The sequence below is a fragment of the Xyrauchen texanus genome, chromosome 24 (assembly GCF_025860055.1).
Source record: "Xyrauchen texanus isolate HMW12.3.18 chromosome 24, RBS_HiC_50CHRs, whole genome shotgun sequence".
NCBI lineage: Eukaryota > Metazoa > Chordata > Actinopteri > Cypriniformes > Catostomidae > Xyrauchen > Xyrauchen texanus.
Window position 1 is genome coordinate 21,453,034 of NC_068299.1, and position 17,816 is coordinate 21,470,849.

General features: G+C 42.4%; 2 protein-coding genes across 2 annotated transcripts in view; both read left to right on the forward strand.

Annotated features, from left to right (window-relative positions):
- Positions 1-4,110: 4,110 nt before the first annotated feature.
- LOC127617436 (uncharacterized) overlaps positions 4,111-17,816 on the forward strand; it is a 121,883-nt gene continuing 108,177 nt past the window's right edge. Inside the window, exon 1 of the mRNA XM_052089402.1 lies at positions 4,111-4,185. The gene's annotated coding sequence lies outside the window, so the exon portion shown is untranslated. The remainder of the gene's footprint in view (positions 4,186-17,816) is intronic.
- Positions 10,250-10,758, forward strand: LOC127617437 (hexokinase-1-like). Its single transcript, XM_052089403.1, has 2 exons — positions 10,250-10,383; positions 10,472-10,758. The coding sequence occupies exons 1-2, from the start codon at positions 10,286-10,288 to the stop codon at positions 10,617-10,619; spliced, it is 246 nt and encodes an 81-aa protein (XP_051945363.1). The 5' UTR covers positions 10,250-10,285; the 3' UTR covers positions 10,620-10,758.

Consider the following 17,816-nt stretch of genomic DNA (forward strand, 5'->3'; position numbering starts at 1 on the left):
CAAACCACATTGGGAGGTGTTTTCAAATGCGATTGAAATCAGATTTTCTTCAGATGCGTCTTAGTCCGGAAGCTCTGGCTGCTCAATTCGAATTTCAAATGGTCTTTTGCATTACTCAAAGCAATGGTTAATCAGTATCTAGAGCAGAATTAATGCTTACAATTTTTACTATCATAACAGCTATAAAAGGGAAATGGCAAGAACTTTGGAATGAGGTGGGAAGAGGAAGACATCTTTATCATATTAAAAATCAAGTTGGAGGTGAAAGAGGGAATTTTGGTAGTAGAAGAGAAGACACAATCATTACATAGCCTTGAAAGAGTACTACTGTTGGAAGAAATAAGAGAAATGGGGATAGGAAATCTTACTCTTAAAACACTGCTGCTTAATGACTTGAATCATCATAAAATATGTAATGCATTAATGAGATACTTAAGAAAGGTAGAACTGTTTTATAGGATTTAAATGGTCCATCTGGAGTTGGGCTGGAGTGTGTCCGTCAATGATCCACACTCCAGCCCAATAGGTGGCGGGAATGCGCCTATCGTTTGTTTGAAAACCACCATAAAACGCCAAAAGAAGAAGAAGAACGCGACACACAACGATGACGTCAAAAATCGGTTACTGCAGCACGGAACATCACAATATCATTCACAAATCTAAGTTCTCCAACCATAAACCTTCCTTTGCCATCTTTGAAAACGAAATCAAACAATACATTAAGACAATCCTATACTCTAGAAACAGGAAAGCTATCAAGACCTTGCATCTATTTACCCTGTTTAACATCTTTCAGTGCTGATTTGTGATTTTTGTTTGGTATTGTCTGCCTTTGTGAGTTATATGTTTTCCATATTGTTTATCAATGAATGCATCAATAAAAAATAAAAATAAATAAAAAAAAAACATCACAATATATCTCCTCCGTTGCTGAGTTTTTCTTGCACGAGGTAGTTCTGCACCGACACTGGACAGGGCGCTTATTTCGAGAGTAAGATGATGCGCCTCCATTTTTCCCGCATCTGTTTTGAAAGCATTGTCACGTGGGTACGCCTACGTCATTACCAAAGCAACCCATGCTGATAGGTTGGTTCCCTCTCGAGAGGTCTCTCCTATTGCGTAAGTAGCTTACGCTATGGGAAAACTCAGTTTCTCGAGAAATATTGAAGTCTTTATGTAAAACGCATTGCAGCTGCACAGCAGACAGCAATGAGCAAGGCAGCTCGGTCATTGGCTGTGCTGCGGCAACTTGCTCGAACCAATGACGGGGCGACTCTGAATGCGCGACCAATGAGCGCGCTTCACGCCCACGCGCTCAGAGCCCGCCAAGATTGCCGTGCTAAGGCTATATATTAGGCGCCCTGTCATGAGAGTTCTTTAGATTTAATCTCCTTCAGCAAAGACCTTCTCTTCGCTGGATCCTCTGGATTATTGGAGTCTTTTCGCCCGCCGTCGACAAGCCTACAGCAGGACTGCTACTCAGCCGCCTTCAAAGCCTTCTGCTACGCCATCCGGTGCTTATCACCTTATATCCTTTACTAAGCAATAACTTTTCAAGTGTTCGTCTCTGCGACGCTTTTTTGTCCTTAGTAAAGAGCAAATTCGAGGCGTTGTTTAAAATGCCTTCAACCTGCGCCTCGTGCAGAGGCCCTCTTCCTGACGGGGACCGTCACATTATCTGCGCTCGCTGCCTGGGACCTGACCACGCAGAAGCTGCTCTCACTCGAGGTGGATGCCCCGAATGTGACTCCCTGGGCCTCACCGAGCTGCGCGCTCGCTTTGCCGCCTTCGCCGCGAACAAGCCTGCTACCACCGTGCTGCCATCCCCTCTGTTCGAGCCGCGCAAGAAAAAGCGCCGCTCACGGAGGCCGCCAGAGCACGCGGACTTCAGTGATGTCACGCCGGGCCAGTCTCCGCGTGCTTCACCACCACCCGAGGACTCCCTGCCGCCAGTTCTATTCACGCAGGCAGACCAGCACCCCTCCGGAGCGCTGAGTCTCGTCTCGTTCAGCGCGTCAGGGGACGACGGTGAAAAGGATGACAGCCTTTCCATTGACGCTGCATCCGACGACTGGCCGGGCTCGGTTTTCGACCCAGCGCCGTCGACACTAGCGGACACGAGCAGGGGCACCAGCATGGACTCAGAAATCGTCCCCATACTGGCCAAAGCCGTGGAAGACCTCGGGCTCGACTGGTCTTCTCCGGAAGAACCCGCCCGCAGCCAGCTGGACGAGTGGTTCCTGCAAGGGCGCCGGCAGGCCCCTCGACAGAGACCCTCCCCTTTCTTCCCCGAAGTTCACGACGAACTCACAAAGTCGTGGAAAGCCCCACACTCTACTCGCCTGAAGCCTTCTTTCTCTTCCTCGCTCTCCTCGGTGGACGGCGCGAGAGAAAGAGGCTACGAGGGAACCCCGCCCCTCGAGGAGGCTATGGCCAACCATCTGTGCCCACCCTCCACCACTGGATGGAAAGCCAAAGCTTCTCATCCCTTGAAGCCCTGCAGATCTACCTCAGCTCTAGCCGGTCGCACATATGCCGCCGCCGGCCAAGCTGCGTCAGCGCTTCATTCCATGGCTGTTCTGCAGGTCTATCAGGCCAAACTTCTCCGCACCATGGACGAATCTGGACCTGAACCTGAGGCTTTCAAGGACCTGCGCAGCGCCACTGATGTAGCCCTGCGAGCCACAAAGGCCACCGCCCAATCCATCGGCCGGGCCATGGCTAACCTGACTGTCCTTGAGCGCCATCTGTGGCTGACGCTAACAGAAATGAAGGACGCGGATAAGGCGCCATTCCTTGACGCGCCTATCGCCCCAAGTGGCCTGTTCGGACCGGCGGTAAAAGAGTTCGCTGAACGCTTCACTGAAGCCCAGAAGAATTCACAGGCTATGCGTCACTTCCTGCCTAAGCGCTCCAGCTCGTCACAGAGCCGCCAGAGACCGCCTCAGCTGCAGCAGTGAGCCAGGGCGGCGCCTCCCGTCTCCCAGCCCAGACCTGAAACGGACGCTCGATGCCGCTCGCGTTCCGCTAACCGAAAGCAGCCGCCTGAGCGACTGGACCTCGGCCCAAGATCGTGCTGAACCCGGAGCCTCGTAAGCCTTCCTAGCCATAGGAAGAAAGAGAGAGAGTGCGTGTCTCGCAAAAGCCGGACCACTCTCTCCAAAACGTGTAAAACATTACCCAGTCCCCTTACAAGCGGCTGGAAATGTCTGTACAGCAGTCAATGGGCCAGTCACAGAACTCGCTCACCTGCAATCAAACGCCGTTTTAACGGCAACACGCAGAAATCACAAAAAGAGTAATTTTCTGCCTGTGTCACTAAGGGGTCAAGTGTCCACACTAAAGTGCGCATTCCCACATATCAATACTGTCCAAACAGTGCCGAATACTTCCCCAGCTCAAGCTGGACGCCTCATAAATGTAGATCGTGTGCCTATTGTCATGTATGCACCACTACACACAAGCACTGTTCCCACAGTTATAAACACTTCCCCAGTAAAAGCAGGAAATACTATAAAGGTAACACGCGTGCCTGCTGTCATGCATGCACCCCTACACACAAACACTGTATGAATGCCCAAAAACCCCCCGCCGCGAGCGGGAGGCTTTATGAAAATGGCGCCAGAATATCTCTTTTCTGGGAATAGTGCTAGTCTCAGTGCAGATGACGGCGCGCCTCTCATCAGAGCGCTTCGCTATTTGGCGCCTTGCAACATCATTCAGAGCGGGTGCGCACGCCCCCATCAAACGATTTCAAAGGATGCTCGGTCTCATGGCCTCGGCATGAGCTGTACTCCAGCTAGGATTGTTGCACATGCGTCCTCTCACTCACGCGTGGCGCTCGGGCCACTTTTTAATCAGAGCGAATCACGGCTGTATAAAAGCCCTAACGCCCTGGAAGGCCGTCGACTGGTATCAAACCGGCGTGAGTCTGGGCGTAAACACGCGGAGAAAAATGATCACGACAGATGCCTCCAAAATAGGATGGGGGGCCCTTTACGAGGGCAGGCCTGTCTCCGGTTTTTGGTCAAACCCGGAAAAGCGCCTACATATAAACTGTCTGGAAATGAAAGCGGTCGCCTTGGCTCTCAGAGCCCTGCTTCCGTACCTGAAAAACGAACACGTCCTGGTCCGAACGGACAACATGACGGTAGTGTCGTATATAAATCGCCAGGGTGGACTCAGGTCGAGCTCCCTGCACTCTATGGCCAGGGAGCTCATCTTATGGTCACAGCACAACCTGCGCTCGCTGAGAGCAGCGCATGTGCCAGGTATCCTGAACCAGGGAGCGGACATGCTGTCCAGAGACAAGGTTCTCCCAGGAGAATGGTCTCTCCACCCCCTGGCGGTCCAGTGGTTTTGGCAAACCTTGGGCGAAGCAGAGGTCGACCTCTTCGCCTCCAGGGAAAATGCGCACTGCCCTCTTTTCTTCTCAAAGAGCACGGACGCGCTCGCCCAAGTCTGGCCGAGCCGCCCCTTGTATGCTTTTCCCCGATCGCGATGCTACCTCAGGTCATCAGGGAGGTGAAATGTGCAGTGCTCCTGGTAGTCCCACTCTGGAAGAACCAGACGTGTTTTCCAGAACTGATGCAGATGATGCAATCTGCCCCATGGCCGATTCCGTTGAGGCTGGACCTCCTCAGGCAGGCCAACGGGATGATTCTTCATCCCCGCCCCGATCTGTGGGCCCTTCATGCATGGCCCCTCAACGGGTTCCAGAGAACCTCCCCAGTGGAGTGTTGAGAAACATCACTGAGGCGCGAGCGCCCTCTACGAGGTGCTTATATGCCCAAAAGTGGAAAGTGTTCAGTGACTGGTGTGATACCAAGAGCTTGAACCCCAAATCGTGCGAGATACCAAGTGTACTCGCCTTTTTGCAAGAGCTGCTGGAGGCGGGCCGCACACCCTTCACGCTCAAAGTCTATGTGGCTGCCATAGCGGCGTCACACAATCCTGATAAAGGACGCTCATTAGGGAAAAACGACCTAATCATTCGTTTCCTAGAGGCGCTAGGAGGATGAACCCTCCTCGCCCCCCCCTCGGTACCGATCTGGGACCTGGCCACGGTCCTGGACGCACTCAAGAGTGCCCCGTTCGAACCTCTCCGAACCGTGCACCTTAAACAGCTCTCGCTCAAAACTGCGCTCTTGCTGGCACTCGCCTCAGTCAAGAGAGTGGGCGACCTGCACGCGCTGTCATCAAGCGCTGCTTGCCTGGAATTTGGACCTAACGACTGCAGAGTTGTCCTTAGGCCAAAGCACGGGTATATTCCTAAAGTGCTCTCCACACCCTTCAGAGTACAGGTGATATCTCTGGCAGCGCTATCGTCTTCAGTAGACGAAAGCGACCCTAATTTACTCTGCCCGGTCAGGGCGCTCAGAGTATACTTGGAACGTTCTGCCCCGTTCAGACAGACGGAACAATTATTCGTATGCTTTGGCGGCCGCACTAAAGGTCTCGCAGTTTCAAAGCAAAGAATATCGCGCTGGATAGTAGATGCTATAGCGCTGGCTTATGATGCCAAGGGCCTTCAATGCCCCTTAGGCGTCAGAGCTCACTCTACGAGGAGCATGGCCTGCTCGTGGGCGTGGTCGAGTGGGATACCCATTGAGGATATTTGTGCGGCGGCAGGCTGGGCCTCGCCTTCGACATTTATCAGGTTTTATATCCTACAGGTCCCCTCATTGCATTCCAACATTCTATCAGCCTGACTGTAGTATGGACTGGAGTACATATATGCTGAGCATTATCTCCTCCCTTATAAGGTCCGTCTCTGACTGACTTAGGGAGTTTTTTATGCATATCAGTAAAAATAAAAATCAGTACATAAGATATGTGCGTGTGTTTTTACAATGAGCGCCCCACCATGGGCCACCTTGGGGCAAAGGCGCTCTGTATTATCCCATTATATAGCTCGCCGTTGGCCGGCTCGTTGAATAATCACTTTGCTTTAAGGCTCAGGCATCTGCCTCTGGCTTTATAGAGCGAAGTCAGCACGCACGGCGTTTTGCATGGTGTTCCCATAGCGTAAGCTACTTACGCAATAGGAGAGACCTCTCGAGAGGGAACGACTCGGTTACTAACGTAACCTCGGTTCCCTGAGAGGAGGGAACGAGTATTGCGTAAGCTGCCGTGCTTGTGCTTGGTCAGTCGCTTCAGTCGATTGAACCTAAAGAATTCTCATGACGGGGCACCTAATATATAGCCTTAGCCACGCCAATCTTGGCGGGCTCTGAGTGCGCGGGCGTGAAGCGCGCTCATTGGTCGCACATTCAGAGTCGCCCGTCATTGGTTCGAGCAAGTTGCCGCAGCACAGCCAATGACCGAGCTGCCTTGCTCATTGCTGTCTGCTGTGCAGCTGCAATGCGTTTTACATAAAGACTTCAATATTTCTCGAGAAACGGAGTTCTCTCATAGCGTAAGCTACTTACGCAATACTCGTTCCCTCCTCTCAGGGAACCGAGGTTACGTTAGTAACCGAGTCGTTATGTCTGAATGCGCAAATCTGATTTGATCACTTGCAATTAATAGTGCGGACAGTCTGCCTGAAAAGATCTGATTTTGAGAAAAAAATCGGATTTTCCTGCAGTCTGAACATAGCCAAAATGACGCGTAAGAGATCGTAAGCCTCATCAGCTTGACTGGGAGTTTAGTCTTACACAGATCTGGAAAAAATTAAGAGACCACTCCAAATGTTTCTTAAATCAGAATCTCTACTATGGCAGCCATTCATTTCCAGTGTCTGTTGAATTCCTACTTTAATTTTTGCACCAGGAGTGGCGTAAAATCACCCAACATTTATGTTAAAGAATAGTAGAGATCCTGTCAAGACACGTGAAAGCTGTGATTGAAAATCAGGGTTATTCCACCAAATATTGATTTCTGAACTCGTCCTAAGTTAAAAAATGTGTATTGTGTTTTTTATAATTAATATTAACTTTTTTCTTTGCATTATTAAAGGTCTGTGTGACAGGGCGGAGGGCGGGGCCGGGTCGTGATTATAGACACCCGGTCCCTTATCAGGCTAATTAAGCATCCGAGAGGGATAAAGGCCGATTGCGGATGGTGGTGAGACGACAGAGAGATCTTTACGGACATAAGTGTGTGTGTGTGTGTGTGTGTGTGTGTGTGTGTGTGTGTGTTTGTCTTTTGTTTAAGTTAATCATTAAACTATTTTTTATATCGCCAGGCTGGTTCTCACCTCCTCCTTTCCACTGAACTGCTTTGCAGTCTGAAAACACTGCATATTTGTTATTTTGACCAGTTGTAATTTTCTGCAAATAAATGCTGTAAATGACAATATTTTTATTTGGGAGAAATGTTGTCAGTCTTTATATAATAAAACAAAAATGTTCATTTTACTCAAACACATAGCCTACCTATAAATAGCAAATCCAATAACTAATAATTTGGAGTGGTCTCTTAATTTTTTTCTTGAGCTTAATATAATATATTATATTTATATTGAATAACATGTATGATTTTGTAATAATAACTTTTTCGTTAACATATTGATAAATGTATCAGCAAATGGGATTAAGTGGGTACAGAATGAGCAGGTGTACATTTTATTCATTCCAACTAACATTTTATAAACTAAAACCTTCATAAATAATGGTCATTGTGAGGTCCGTGTGCCGACGGATTTACAGCTGCACTGTTAAAAATTTAGTTTTAACAGTAAAGAACTAGCAGCAGGGTTTCCAGCAAGTTACTGTAAAATTAACGGTATCTTGCTGTAGCTGAAATGTACAGTTTGCTACTGTTTTTGCAAATACAGCTTAAAGCTGGTATTTTTATTCATTTACAGTAAAATACTGACAAAAGGATCAGCAGATAGTTACTGTTTATTTGTACTTTTTACAAGAGGTATATTTGCAGGATTTTACTGTAAACTACCTTACAAATACAATACATGCTACTGTATAAGCTATTGAGAAATGGACTGCTAGCAAAAAGGACTACAATGTGTTCACTTTTTTCTAAACCTTTTTAATACAGTGTATAAATGTAGCATTTGATATCATGACTTAAATTTTTAACACAAATAATACAGCTTCAAAGTGTCTTCTCAAAACATGTCTCTCTTTATTTGCAAAAACCCATTCTTGTAAAACATCTGTACAAAATTAGAAGGCAATTGGTAAAACAAAACCCAAAGCTGATTCTAGTAAATAAACTTATTTCAGTTATATAAATAATAAATACATATTATAACAAATAATGTAAATAACTGAGAAAGTGTCTGAATGAATGACTAAAACTGTGTGTCTGCCCTCATTCCCACCCACTCCAGCACCGTCCACCACCCATCCATCCAACCTTGTGTTGCTCACTCACTCACTGTTTAGGGATGCTAGTCTCTCTCAGTGTACCTGCTCTGCGTGGTGGGGATGCTTGTCTCTCCCTCAGTGTCTGATAGAGGGTGATACCAAAGGAAGAGATATTTTCTTGCTGACTTCAGGCCTAAAAATGAGCTAATTGTAAGCTTTAGTAATGAGAAGCAGGTTGCAGTATAATTGCCTTATAAGTAGGGATGGTATCGTTAGGATTTTATCAATACTATTACTCTGATCGATACTCCTTATCGGTTTGTTTTTTCTTAATTATTAAATAATTGATAAAAATGTATATTCTTTTAAAAGAATGTTGTTTCTACTGCAAAGTCACTATATAAACTCAGAATCTCACTGGAAACAAATCTGAAATGTCAATAAAATAATTGTATCCAATGGCTGTGAAGAAAGCAGGGAAGGCTGTCATCAAGGGGCTGTGTTTGATGTCAATCAAACTGCGCACATGTGGGTGAAGTGCAGGTGGGCCTGTCACCGTCTTAGCTGCCTACATAGCGCTGGGGAAAATTGTGATGTTTATTTTTTTAATTTAGACTTCTCAGCATTGGTAACATGTCCCAAATTAACATAGCTACTCTTTGTCCCACATTTGGTTTGTTGGGATCTGGTCACCCCTGTGTGTGTGTGTGTGTGTGTGTGTGTGTGTGTGTGTGTGTGTGTGTGTGTGTGTGTGTGTGTGTGTGTGTGTGTGTGTGGAGCGCAGCTCTGAATAGAGAGGCTGCAGCAGCGTGATACCTATCTATTATATTGATATCTTATCTAGTTAAGTGAACGTGCTAACGACATTTAAATGTTACGCTAGCTAGCTGCAGTTTTATTTGCTAGTCTACACTCGCTCCTCGCATATGTCCACATGGAGGCAGTGTAAGATTTCTAAGCATGGGTACACTGTAAAACCCGATAAATTGAGAATACTCCAAACTTTTGTTGTAAATGATTACCCAAGAATATTTGAGTACCTGTTATACATTTTTTAATTAAACTGTCATTAAAAAAATGAAATTCAGCTATTTAAGACATTACATTAAGAAAAGTTTATTGTTGGGTCAACTAAATAAATGGTTTTGATTGCTACACCGATAATGTTTATAAGTTAGTAGTACTGTTTAGGTTTACAGTGTAGAAGGCTTAATTTTTAGTTTAACTTTGGAATCAATTTTTATACCATTCTTTTAGAATTATATTTGTGTATTTTATTGTATTTATTTATTTGATGCAATAAAATGTAGAATCAAATAATCTTGGAATGGGTCTGTCAAATGCTTTAATGAATTTAGTTTTTATTTCTTGAAATATTATCAACTATAATATATTTTAAAAAAAATATTAAGTAAGTTATTGACAATGTGTCAGATTTAGCAAATAGAGCCAAATGTTATCCTCTCTTGTTACCAGATTTGAAAAGATGACCAGCGGAATGTATTTGGGAGAGATTTTAAGTCAGGTCCTGACTGACATTACAAAACGAGGTCTTCTGTTTTGTGGTCACATCACAGAGCCACTAAAGACAAAAGGCATCTTTGAGACAAAGTTCCTCTCACAGATCGAGAGGTAACCATTTTTGACATAGAATATATTGGCCACATGACTCCCTCACATGACTGTTGAACTCAAATTCACAAATATTTTGGCATCTACTTTAGCTCACTTTTTGTTTACATATTTGTTTATGAAACCTTTAACATTTAAATTCAGTTAATCTTCTTACTTTATTACTGCTTCTTGTATATAGTTGGCAATTATTTACTTAAGTGGCTGTAGAAGATTTATATGATATATTTATTATGTCTCAATGGCCTTTTCTATTTACTAAGTGACCATTTAGCACTGTAAGTGAGTCCATTCTGCAGCATCTGGGCTTGGACAGCACATGCGATGATAATATTATCGGAGCAGTTTCCCGCAAGACTGACCAGCACTGTTGAGCAGGAATGGCTGCTGTTGTGGACAAAATTCGAGAGAACCATGGGCTCGATCATCTGGAGATTAATGTGGGAGTTCATGGCACCCTTTACAAGTTGCATCCACAGTAAGTAAGATCAGTGGCTCATTTCACAAAAATAATTTTGAAGTGTTGGATTCAAATTCTAAACTTGACATTTCCCTTCTCATGACAGCTTCTCCACAATCTTAAAGGATACAGTCAGACAGCTTGCCCCTAACTGTAAGATGGATTTCATCCTGTCAGAGAATGGCAGTGGGAAAGGTGCAGCCTTGATCACAGCTGTGGCATGGCAGTGTAAAGACAAACAAGGACTTTACTAGACCTTCAGACTGCTTTTCTGAGAGTACTGCTGCTTTTGTTTAAAGAGGATTTCTAAAAGTAATCAAAGATGATCAAATGTTGATGTTTCACATCTTTATTAGGTCTTTTTCCATATTAAAATAAGTTCCATCAAGACCATTGGCAGAAAGGTGTTCATTTATTATTATCATATTATAATTATTATTTTATTTTGAATGTCTTGACAAGTGCAATAAAGATTGCATCAAAATGAGCCTGTTTCATGCTCATGTTCTCTACATTGGCTCTTTGCGGGGTATTTTTTCATTCACTCTCCTATTGTTCAGACTCAGTGAGTGGTTTTGCATGGGCAGTCAGAGTGAATGGTTTACAGAGGCCAAACTAGAGAGGGTGGTAGCTGTGTGCAATGGAATGTCATGACAGTATTTGGCAGTAGTGATGCTCTGTGGTTGTGACGGAAAATCTTGGAAACTATGCACCCGGGGCAAACAAGAACTACACTTTACTTTAAAAATGTATTTAAGCATTTGATTGTATTTTTTCTACTAATACATTTTTTTCTCTGGATAATATTGTGTATCTTAAAGGTGCACTCATTAATTTTTTCCACATTAAAAAAGTTATACTCCTAAATAAATTAATTGTCATTTTGAAACACGTGTATAAAATCATGACCTCTCACATGAGATGAGGACTCTAGTCATATCAGTAACCTTATAAAAGCTGTTTTATATACATGACCAGCTGAATACTACACGCTTATTCTCAGCAACCATTTTGTAATTGGACACTTTCAATCATTGTTTAAATTAATCATGGCTGATTGAGAATAGTGAATTTCTACAATGGCATCTGTAACTGAAAACTATTGATTTTGAATTATGCTGTATACACACCAATAGGTGTCATGGTTAGTCCAAGATGACACAAACAAAGAGTTACTGAGTGCCAGTGGCGGGCCATGCATTAAAAGTCTAGGCCTTCAGTGTGATTCATGCCATTAAGAAAAGTTTCACAAAGAATAAGAAACCCTATGTCTTTGGCCATCATACATTCTTTCACAGCTAACTAGTAATACCAATTGACATTTTAAAAACACGTCCACACACGAAAGCCAGAACTTGAAACGACACTTAATGGTCAAGCAAGCCTAATTTTAACTGCAGCCTGACTGTTTTGTGAAATGAACAAATCTACCAAGGAGGTCCATAATACCTGGAATATCTATCTAATAATATTTGCGATCTAAATGTTGCTTGCAATACATTTTATATCATCAGGGTACATGGTTATGCGGTTATGCTGCGTTCCATTCAAGTTGGATGATATATTCCTACTTGATATCTCTGACCGTAAATGCATTCCATTCCTCGATATTCGGAACTGCAATGCTCCTGTTAGCTTAGCAGGGGTTTGACTCTCATTCGTGATGTCTCCTAACAACCCAACTGATAAAAAATGCTACAGCGCTAGCATTTGTGCTTCAGGTGTTCGATTATAAAAAGAGATTATAATGTTTTATACACCTGTTTCTGCAGGAATTTCTTAAACAAGCTTTAATATCATGTAATGTGGAAATTACTTAATAAAATTAATATTTATCACTTTGTATATCTCCCTGTGTTGACATGTTTGTGAGACATCATGCCCCTGCATCTCAGCCAAATCGGAGTTGAGAGTTTCTGCATGAGCCTACAAGTTGTAATTCTGACTTTAAGATGCATTCTGCTGCACTTTTCCTAATATGAATTTGTAAAATCTGACTTTCCGAGTTGAATGGAATGCAGCACTACTTTTCAAAACTTGATCTGACACTGAATGCTCAAGCAGCCTAATTTACACTTAAAAAAACTCCTGTCCTGATGTTCCTATAACAATACAAAAATCACTTACCAATTTACTTGAAGTGAAAATCAGCCCTTCTTTCCTGTTTAATAAATTAAATCACACGGTCATGCAGAACATCTCGTGTTTTTAAATCCATAAGGATCTCAATGGCAATAACAGCAGTGATGACAGCCGAGTCGCCAGACAGCTTTATCTTACACTTTTCGCTCTTGATTTTTGTATATCAATTAAAGTGTGATTGTGTCACTCAATGCCAGCTAGAAGGCCTCAACTGGGAAATATCCTAAAGATCACACCCACCAAAAACAAATAATTAAATCTGGTTGGCTGATGAATCTGACTTTAGTTGCCCATTATTTTACACTGTTGAGGGATTCTGTGGAAATTCTGAAGGCCTGACAGGGTGGAGCTCAGACTCAGGAGGGTGTAAGAACACAAAAGAATGCACACTGAGACAGCCTTTCTCTCAGACTTAAAGGTGCTCGCAGTAAATTGCTTGTCAGAAAGTATGTAAAAGTGGCTTACATTGTCTTACACTGACACCTAGTGGTCTGGATACTCCATCATTCAAACAGCAGTTTTCAGTTACCAATGCCATTGTAGAAATTCACTATACACAGTAAGCCAGAGTTAATTGAATCCATGAATGGAAGTGTCCAGTAATAATAGGACAGTTACTGAGATTTAGTGAGTAGTGTTCAGCTGGTCATATGATCCTAACAGGACTGCCCCCATGAAGTGCCCCTGCCCCATGTAGAATAGACAAGCTTTTATAAGGTTACTGATATAACTGAACTCTTCATCTCACATGAGTGGTCATGATTTTATACATATGTTTAAAAATGACTGTTCATTTACTTAAAAGTACATTTTTTGTAATTTTTTTTGGGATCCGGCTGAACAGTAAACATAAACTTTAATGGTAAACTTAAAACCAACATAAACAAATGTGCAGTGCGGCCGCATGCATCTCCTCTCTCTGTCGAACCAGCGTCTCCGACCGGCCCTTTATATTGTATTCCTGCTAATCAGTTGATTCAGCGACCGAGCTCCATCACGGCCCGGCCACGCCCTCCTCCTCGCCACACTCCTCCTCCTCCCGATGCAGGTCGGGGAGATATATCCAGCTGCAGACCCACAGCACCACCAGTTTCAGAACCCCAGCGCCAGAACCTGAAGTGAGGGGCGGAGTTATTGACATTGAGACAAGCATGGCGGAGAGCAAGGTGAGTTGTGTAACGTTGTCTAACGTTTTTGACATCAGGTGGTGAAAAATTATCGCATATATTAAGTTCAGCGTTTATCTGCTAAATATTTAATTTGTGCATAACTTTATCATCTTATTGAAGCTTGAATATGTTGTCATACTTTATTGTATTAAAAAAAAAATTCTACGGATTTTCATTCGAATGAACGAAGACGACAAGGAAAAGGCCCGCAACAATCTCCTGGAACAGTCAGAAGCTTCCAGAGAGCCCTTTCTATTTCATTTTGTGTTCAGGGATGACATGGAGTTATTTTTGCAAGAATGTAAGGACAAAATGGGCCTGAGAGTGAATTCCTCATTTGATACATTTTACGTTTAATTTATACAGGATTGTCATGATAAAATGGGCCTAGGGGTGAATTGGTCATTTGTTGTATATATTTTTATTGTTTCTTTTAAAATTATGCTAAATTTTCTCTCTTTTTTAGTTTTTTGACATGTTTTATTTTACATAAAGAAAAATGCATGCTGCACATGTTCTTGTGAAATAAAGTGTATTTTATATAAAATGCCCATAAGTTTCAAGCATTATTTTTCACCATCATGATCAGGAAGTAACTCTCATAATACAATGAAACGGATAACTATATACAATTATATTACACAAGATCAATGTTTTAAAATGCTTATTGTACTGTACCTTAATGTATCATTATAACATACGAATAAAGTATGATGTTTCGTTTGTAATAAAAGCAAACTACGCTCCAAAACGTTAGGTGGCGCTACTCGGTTTAGAACGTAAGCTCCGCCCCTCACTTCAGGTTCTGGCGCTGGGGTTCTGAAACTGGGGTTCTGAAACTGGTGGTGCTGCGGGTCTGCAGTTGGATACTATTGGGTTGGGGAGCGCCACCAGTCTGACTAACACTGGTCCTCAACCACTCCTCAACCCTCTGGCAGATGCCAGATCACACCTCCACCAGCAGACGGAAGGGAGTCCTCTAGCCACTGGCGGATGGAACCGCTCACCCCCTTCTCAACAGACGGCCGTTGATTTTCCGTCTCTCAGCGGCTGGCAGCAACCCCTCCGTCCCCAGGCAGAGGGCCTTGGCTGATCCCCTGGCGGATGGCAGCGTCGAGGACTCCGCGACAGCAAATCCCTCCTCCCGGAGGGATGATTCAGTTCTGGCTATGCTCCACCATGGCCCAGCCACGCCCTCCTCCTCATCACAATTATGTTTTAGTACACTTTTTTCCCGTTTTTTTTTTTTTCAACTTGCAGTTCAGGTCTTCCGTACTACAGCAAAGTAACATTACAAAAGGTGTGATTTACAATGCTTAGAAAGTGAGTTAATATCTTGGAAACATAGTATAATCAGTGTTTTGACTTCAAATATATGATTTAATAGATCCATTAGCACATTTCTCTTTGTGTTTGCTAATTTAATCCCCTAAAGGATTAGACAAAGCAGTTAAACCAGGCCAGCTCCGTCACAAATCCTCTTGGAGCAAGAGAGGAAAAGTTTACTCACTATAATCCTTCCTGTTAATACTAACTAGCATCCCTGCAGAGGAATAGTTTGCTGAAGCTTAAGCAACAGAGAACAGTAGCCATGCACACCAGCACGTCACCATACCTGTACAAGCCAAAATGCGTGCTCACATTCACATGTACAATCATACGTGCATGCAATCACTAAAGGAGTACTTATCTTAGGTTGGTAGTTGCTAAACTCTGCTAAAGTTAGCGTAACAACAAAGAAAAAACTATGCAATTGATTTCAAATCTTGATCTAATATTTGCACACTGTGTCAGCCAAGCAGTATAATATACATAGTACAGACCTCTTAAATTAATGTTGACTAGAAAATAATAGCAAAATATTGAAAGGATAATCAGAGATCTGTAAGAGGCCTTACAATATAACACTTTTCAGTGCAGTGGCATTTGTTGGGTTATGTAAAGAGCACATTTTTAATCCTGATTGTTCTCAATAATGAGTCAAATGTTTCAACTGATTTTGAGATTACCTAACCGACTTTGTACAGTAACCTACCTGCCTTCAGTTATGGAAAGTGATGAGGTGACTGAAACTTCACAAAATGTACCAGAACCTCATCTATTTGTCTGTTGTTATCCTAGTCTTGTGTAGCCAGACCTTTGACAACTTATTCTGGCCAAGAACCACCCACTTGAACAGGAAAAGCCACCTGACTGGCATGCAAAGCGATCAATCACAGTTTATATAGTTTTTAAGTGTGGTTTATGGGAGGGGTTATCTGAGATATATTATAACATAATAATAGACATTAGTGGAAGAAAAAATATTCAAGTAATGGTGTGGAAGTCACTGTGACTGATTGCTCAGAAAACACATGGAAAAATAACAGAAAATGTGTAATACAATAAGACAGTTAGATTAGCACTTAATAGACTGCAGAAATGTTTTCCAGTTTTGTGGACAATATGCATCATTTTTTGAATTATTACATTGTTTTATTTATATTTATTTTATATGCAATTTAAATTAATTACTATCTTAAAACATTTTATTATGTTCCGGCATTTACCATAAACCTCATGTGAGTCTAAAGTGAATGATGAAGAAATAAACGTATTGACATTAAATAAAAGGGACCTTAAATTGTAACATAATGGCTAAAACTAGTGTGTCTATCCATGAACAAAATTGACCTTTTGACTGCCCTTGTGACTTTGCTAATTCATGCATGAACCTTTTGCACTCAAGGACTGTCGTCCCTCCTGGGTAGGTCATTTATGAATAGAGCTTTGCCAAAGCGAGACATTATTTCCCACTTCTGCTGTAACAGAGTCTAAGTAAACACAAACACTCCCAGTATATCTGCAGGAAGTGATGTCATTATTCCACCTTGTAAAGTACTTTATCAATTGTAAGTTGTTCCTTTGTTAATGATTTTTCAGGGATGTAAGATACAGCATTTGATTGTGTTACATACAGTCAATTTTGTTTGTAGTTAAGTTACATTTCCTATAGCAGAAAATGATGTGACACTGCGTACTGTAAATGAGACTTTAAATTACCTTCAGTTATTTATTTATTTTAACAATTTTATTTCTCCCCTTTTCTGCCCAATTTGGAATGCCCAATTCCCAATGTGCTCTAAGTCCTCTTGGTGGCTTAGTGACTCGCCTCAAGCCGGGTGGCGCAGGACGAAACACAGTGGCCTCTGCATCTGAGACGTCAATCTGCACATCTTATCACGTGGCTTGTTGAGCGCGTTACCACGGAGACATAGCATGTGTGGAGACTTCATACTATTTTTTGCCGTATCCATGCACAACTCACCACGTGCCCCACTGAGAGCGAGAACCACATTATGAGAACCCATGTGACTACCCTCCCTAGCAACCGGGCCAATTTGGTTGCTTAGGAAGCCTGGCTGGAGTCACTCAGCATGCCCTGGATTGGAACTCGCAACTCCAGGTCAGCGTCTTTACATGCTGAGCTACCCAGGCCCCAAGTACCTTCAGTTATTAATGTCATGAGAGACTCTAGTGTCTGTCCACTATAAACATTCTTGTAATGTCACTAGGAATCACTGTTTTCCTCATCAAAAGAAATTTCAGGGTAAATTGTACATTTTGAGTACTAAGGGAAATCGCCTCTGTTATCTTTCAATATATTTCGGAATGAATCAATATGTGTACTTATATCAAAATGAGCAATAATACATTTTTACACTACACAAAAACACTACATTTTTACATACCACACACATTTTCTTCATGAAACTATTGCTCTATGATGTAAAATAACAATGTTGCTCTAAAATATATATATACTGTATATATTATATATATATATATATATTATATATATATTTATATATATTATATATATATTATATATATTTATATATATATATATATATATATATATATATATATATATATATATATATATATATATATATATATATATATATATATATATATATATGTGTGTATATGTGTGTGTGTGTGTGTGTATATATATAACCTATTAATGAAGCAAAAATCTAATCTATGTTTGTTCTGTGACATATCTCTGGTGAAACTCTGCTTTGATTGGCTGGACTCAGAAAGAGGATGTTAACAGTTCACTCTCACATGCCGCTCTGAGGGGGGAGGATGGGCACG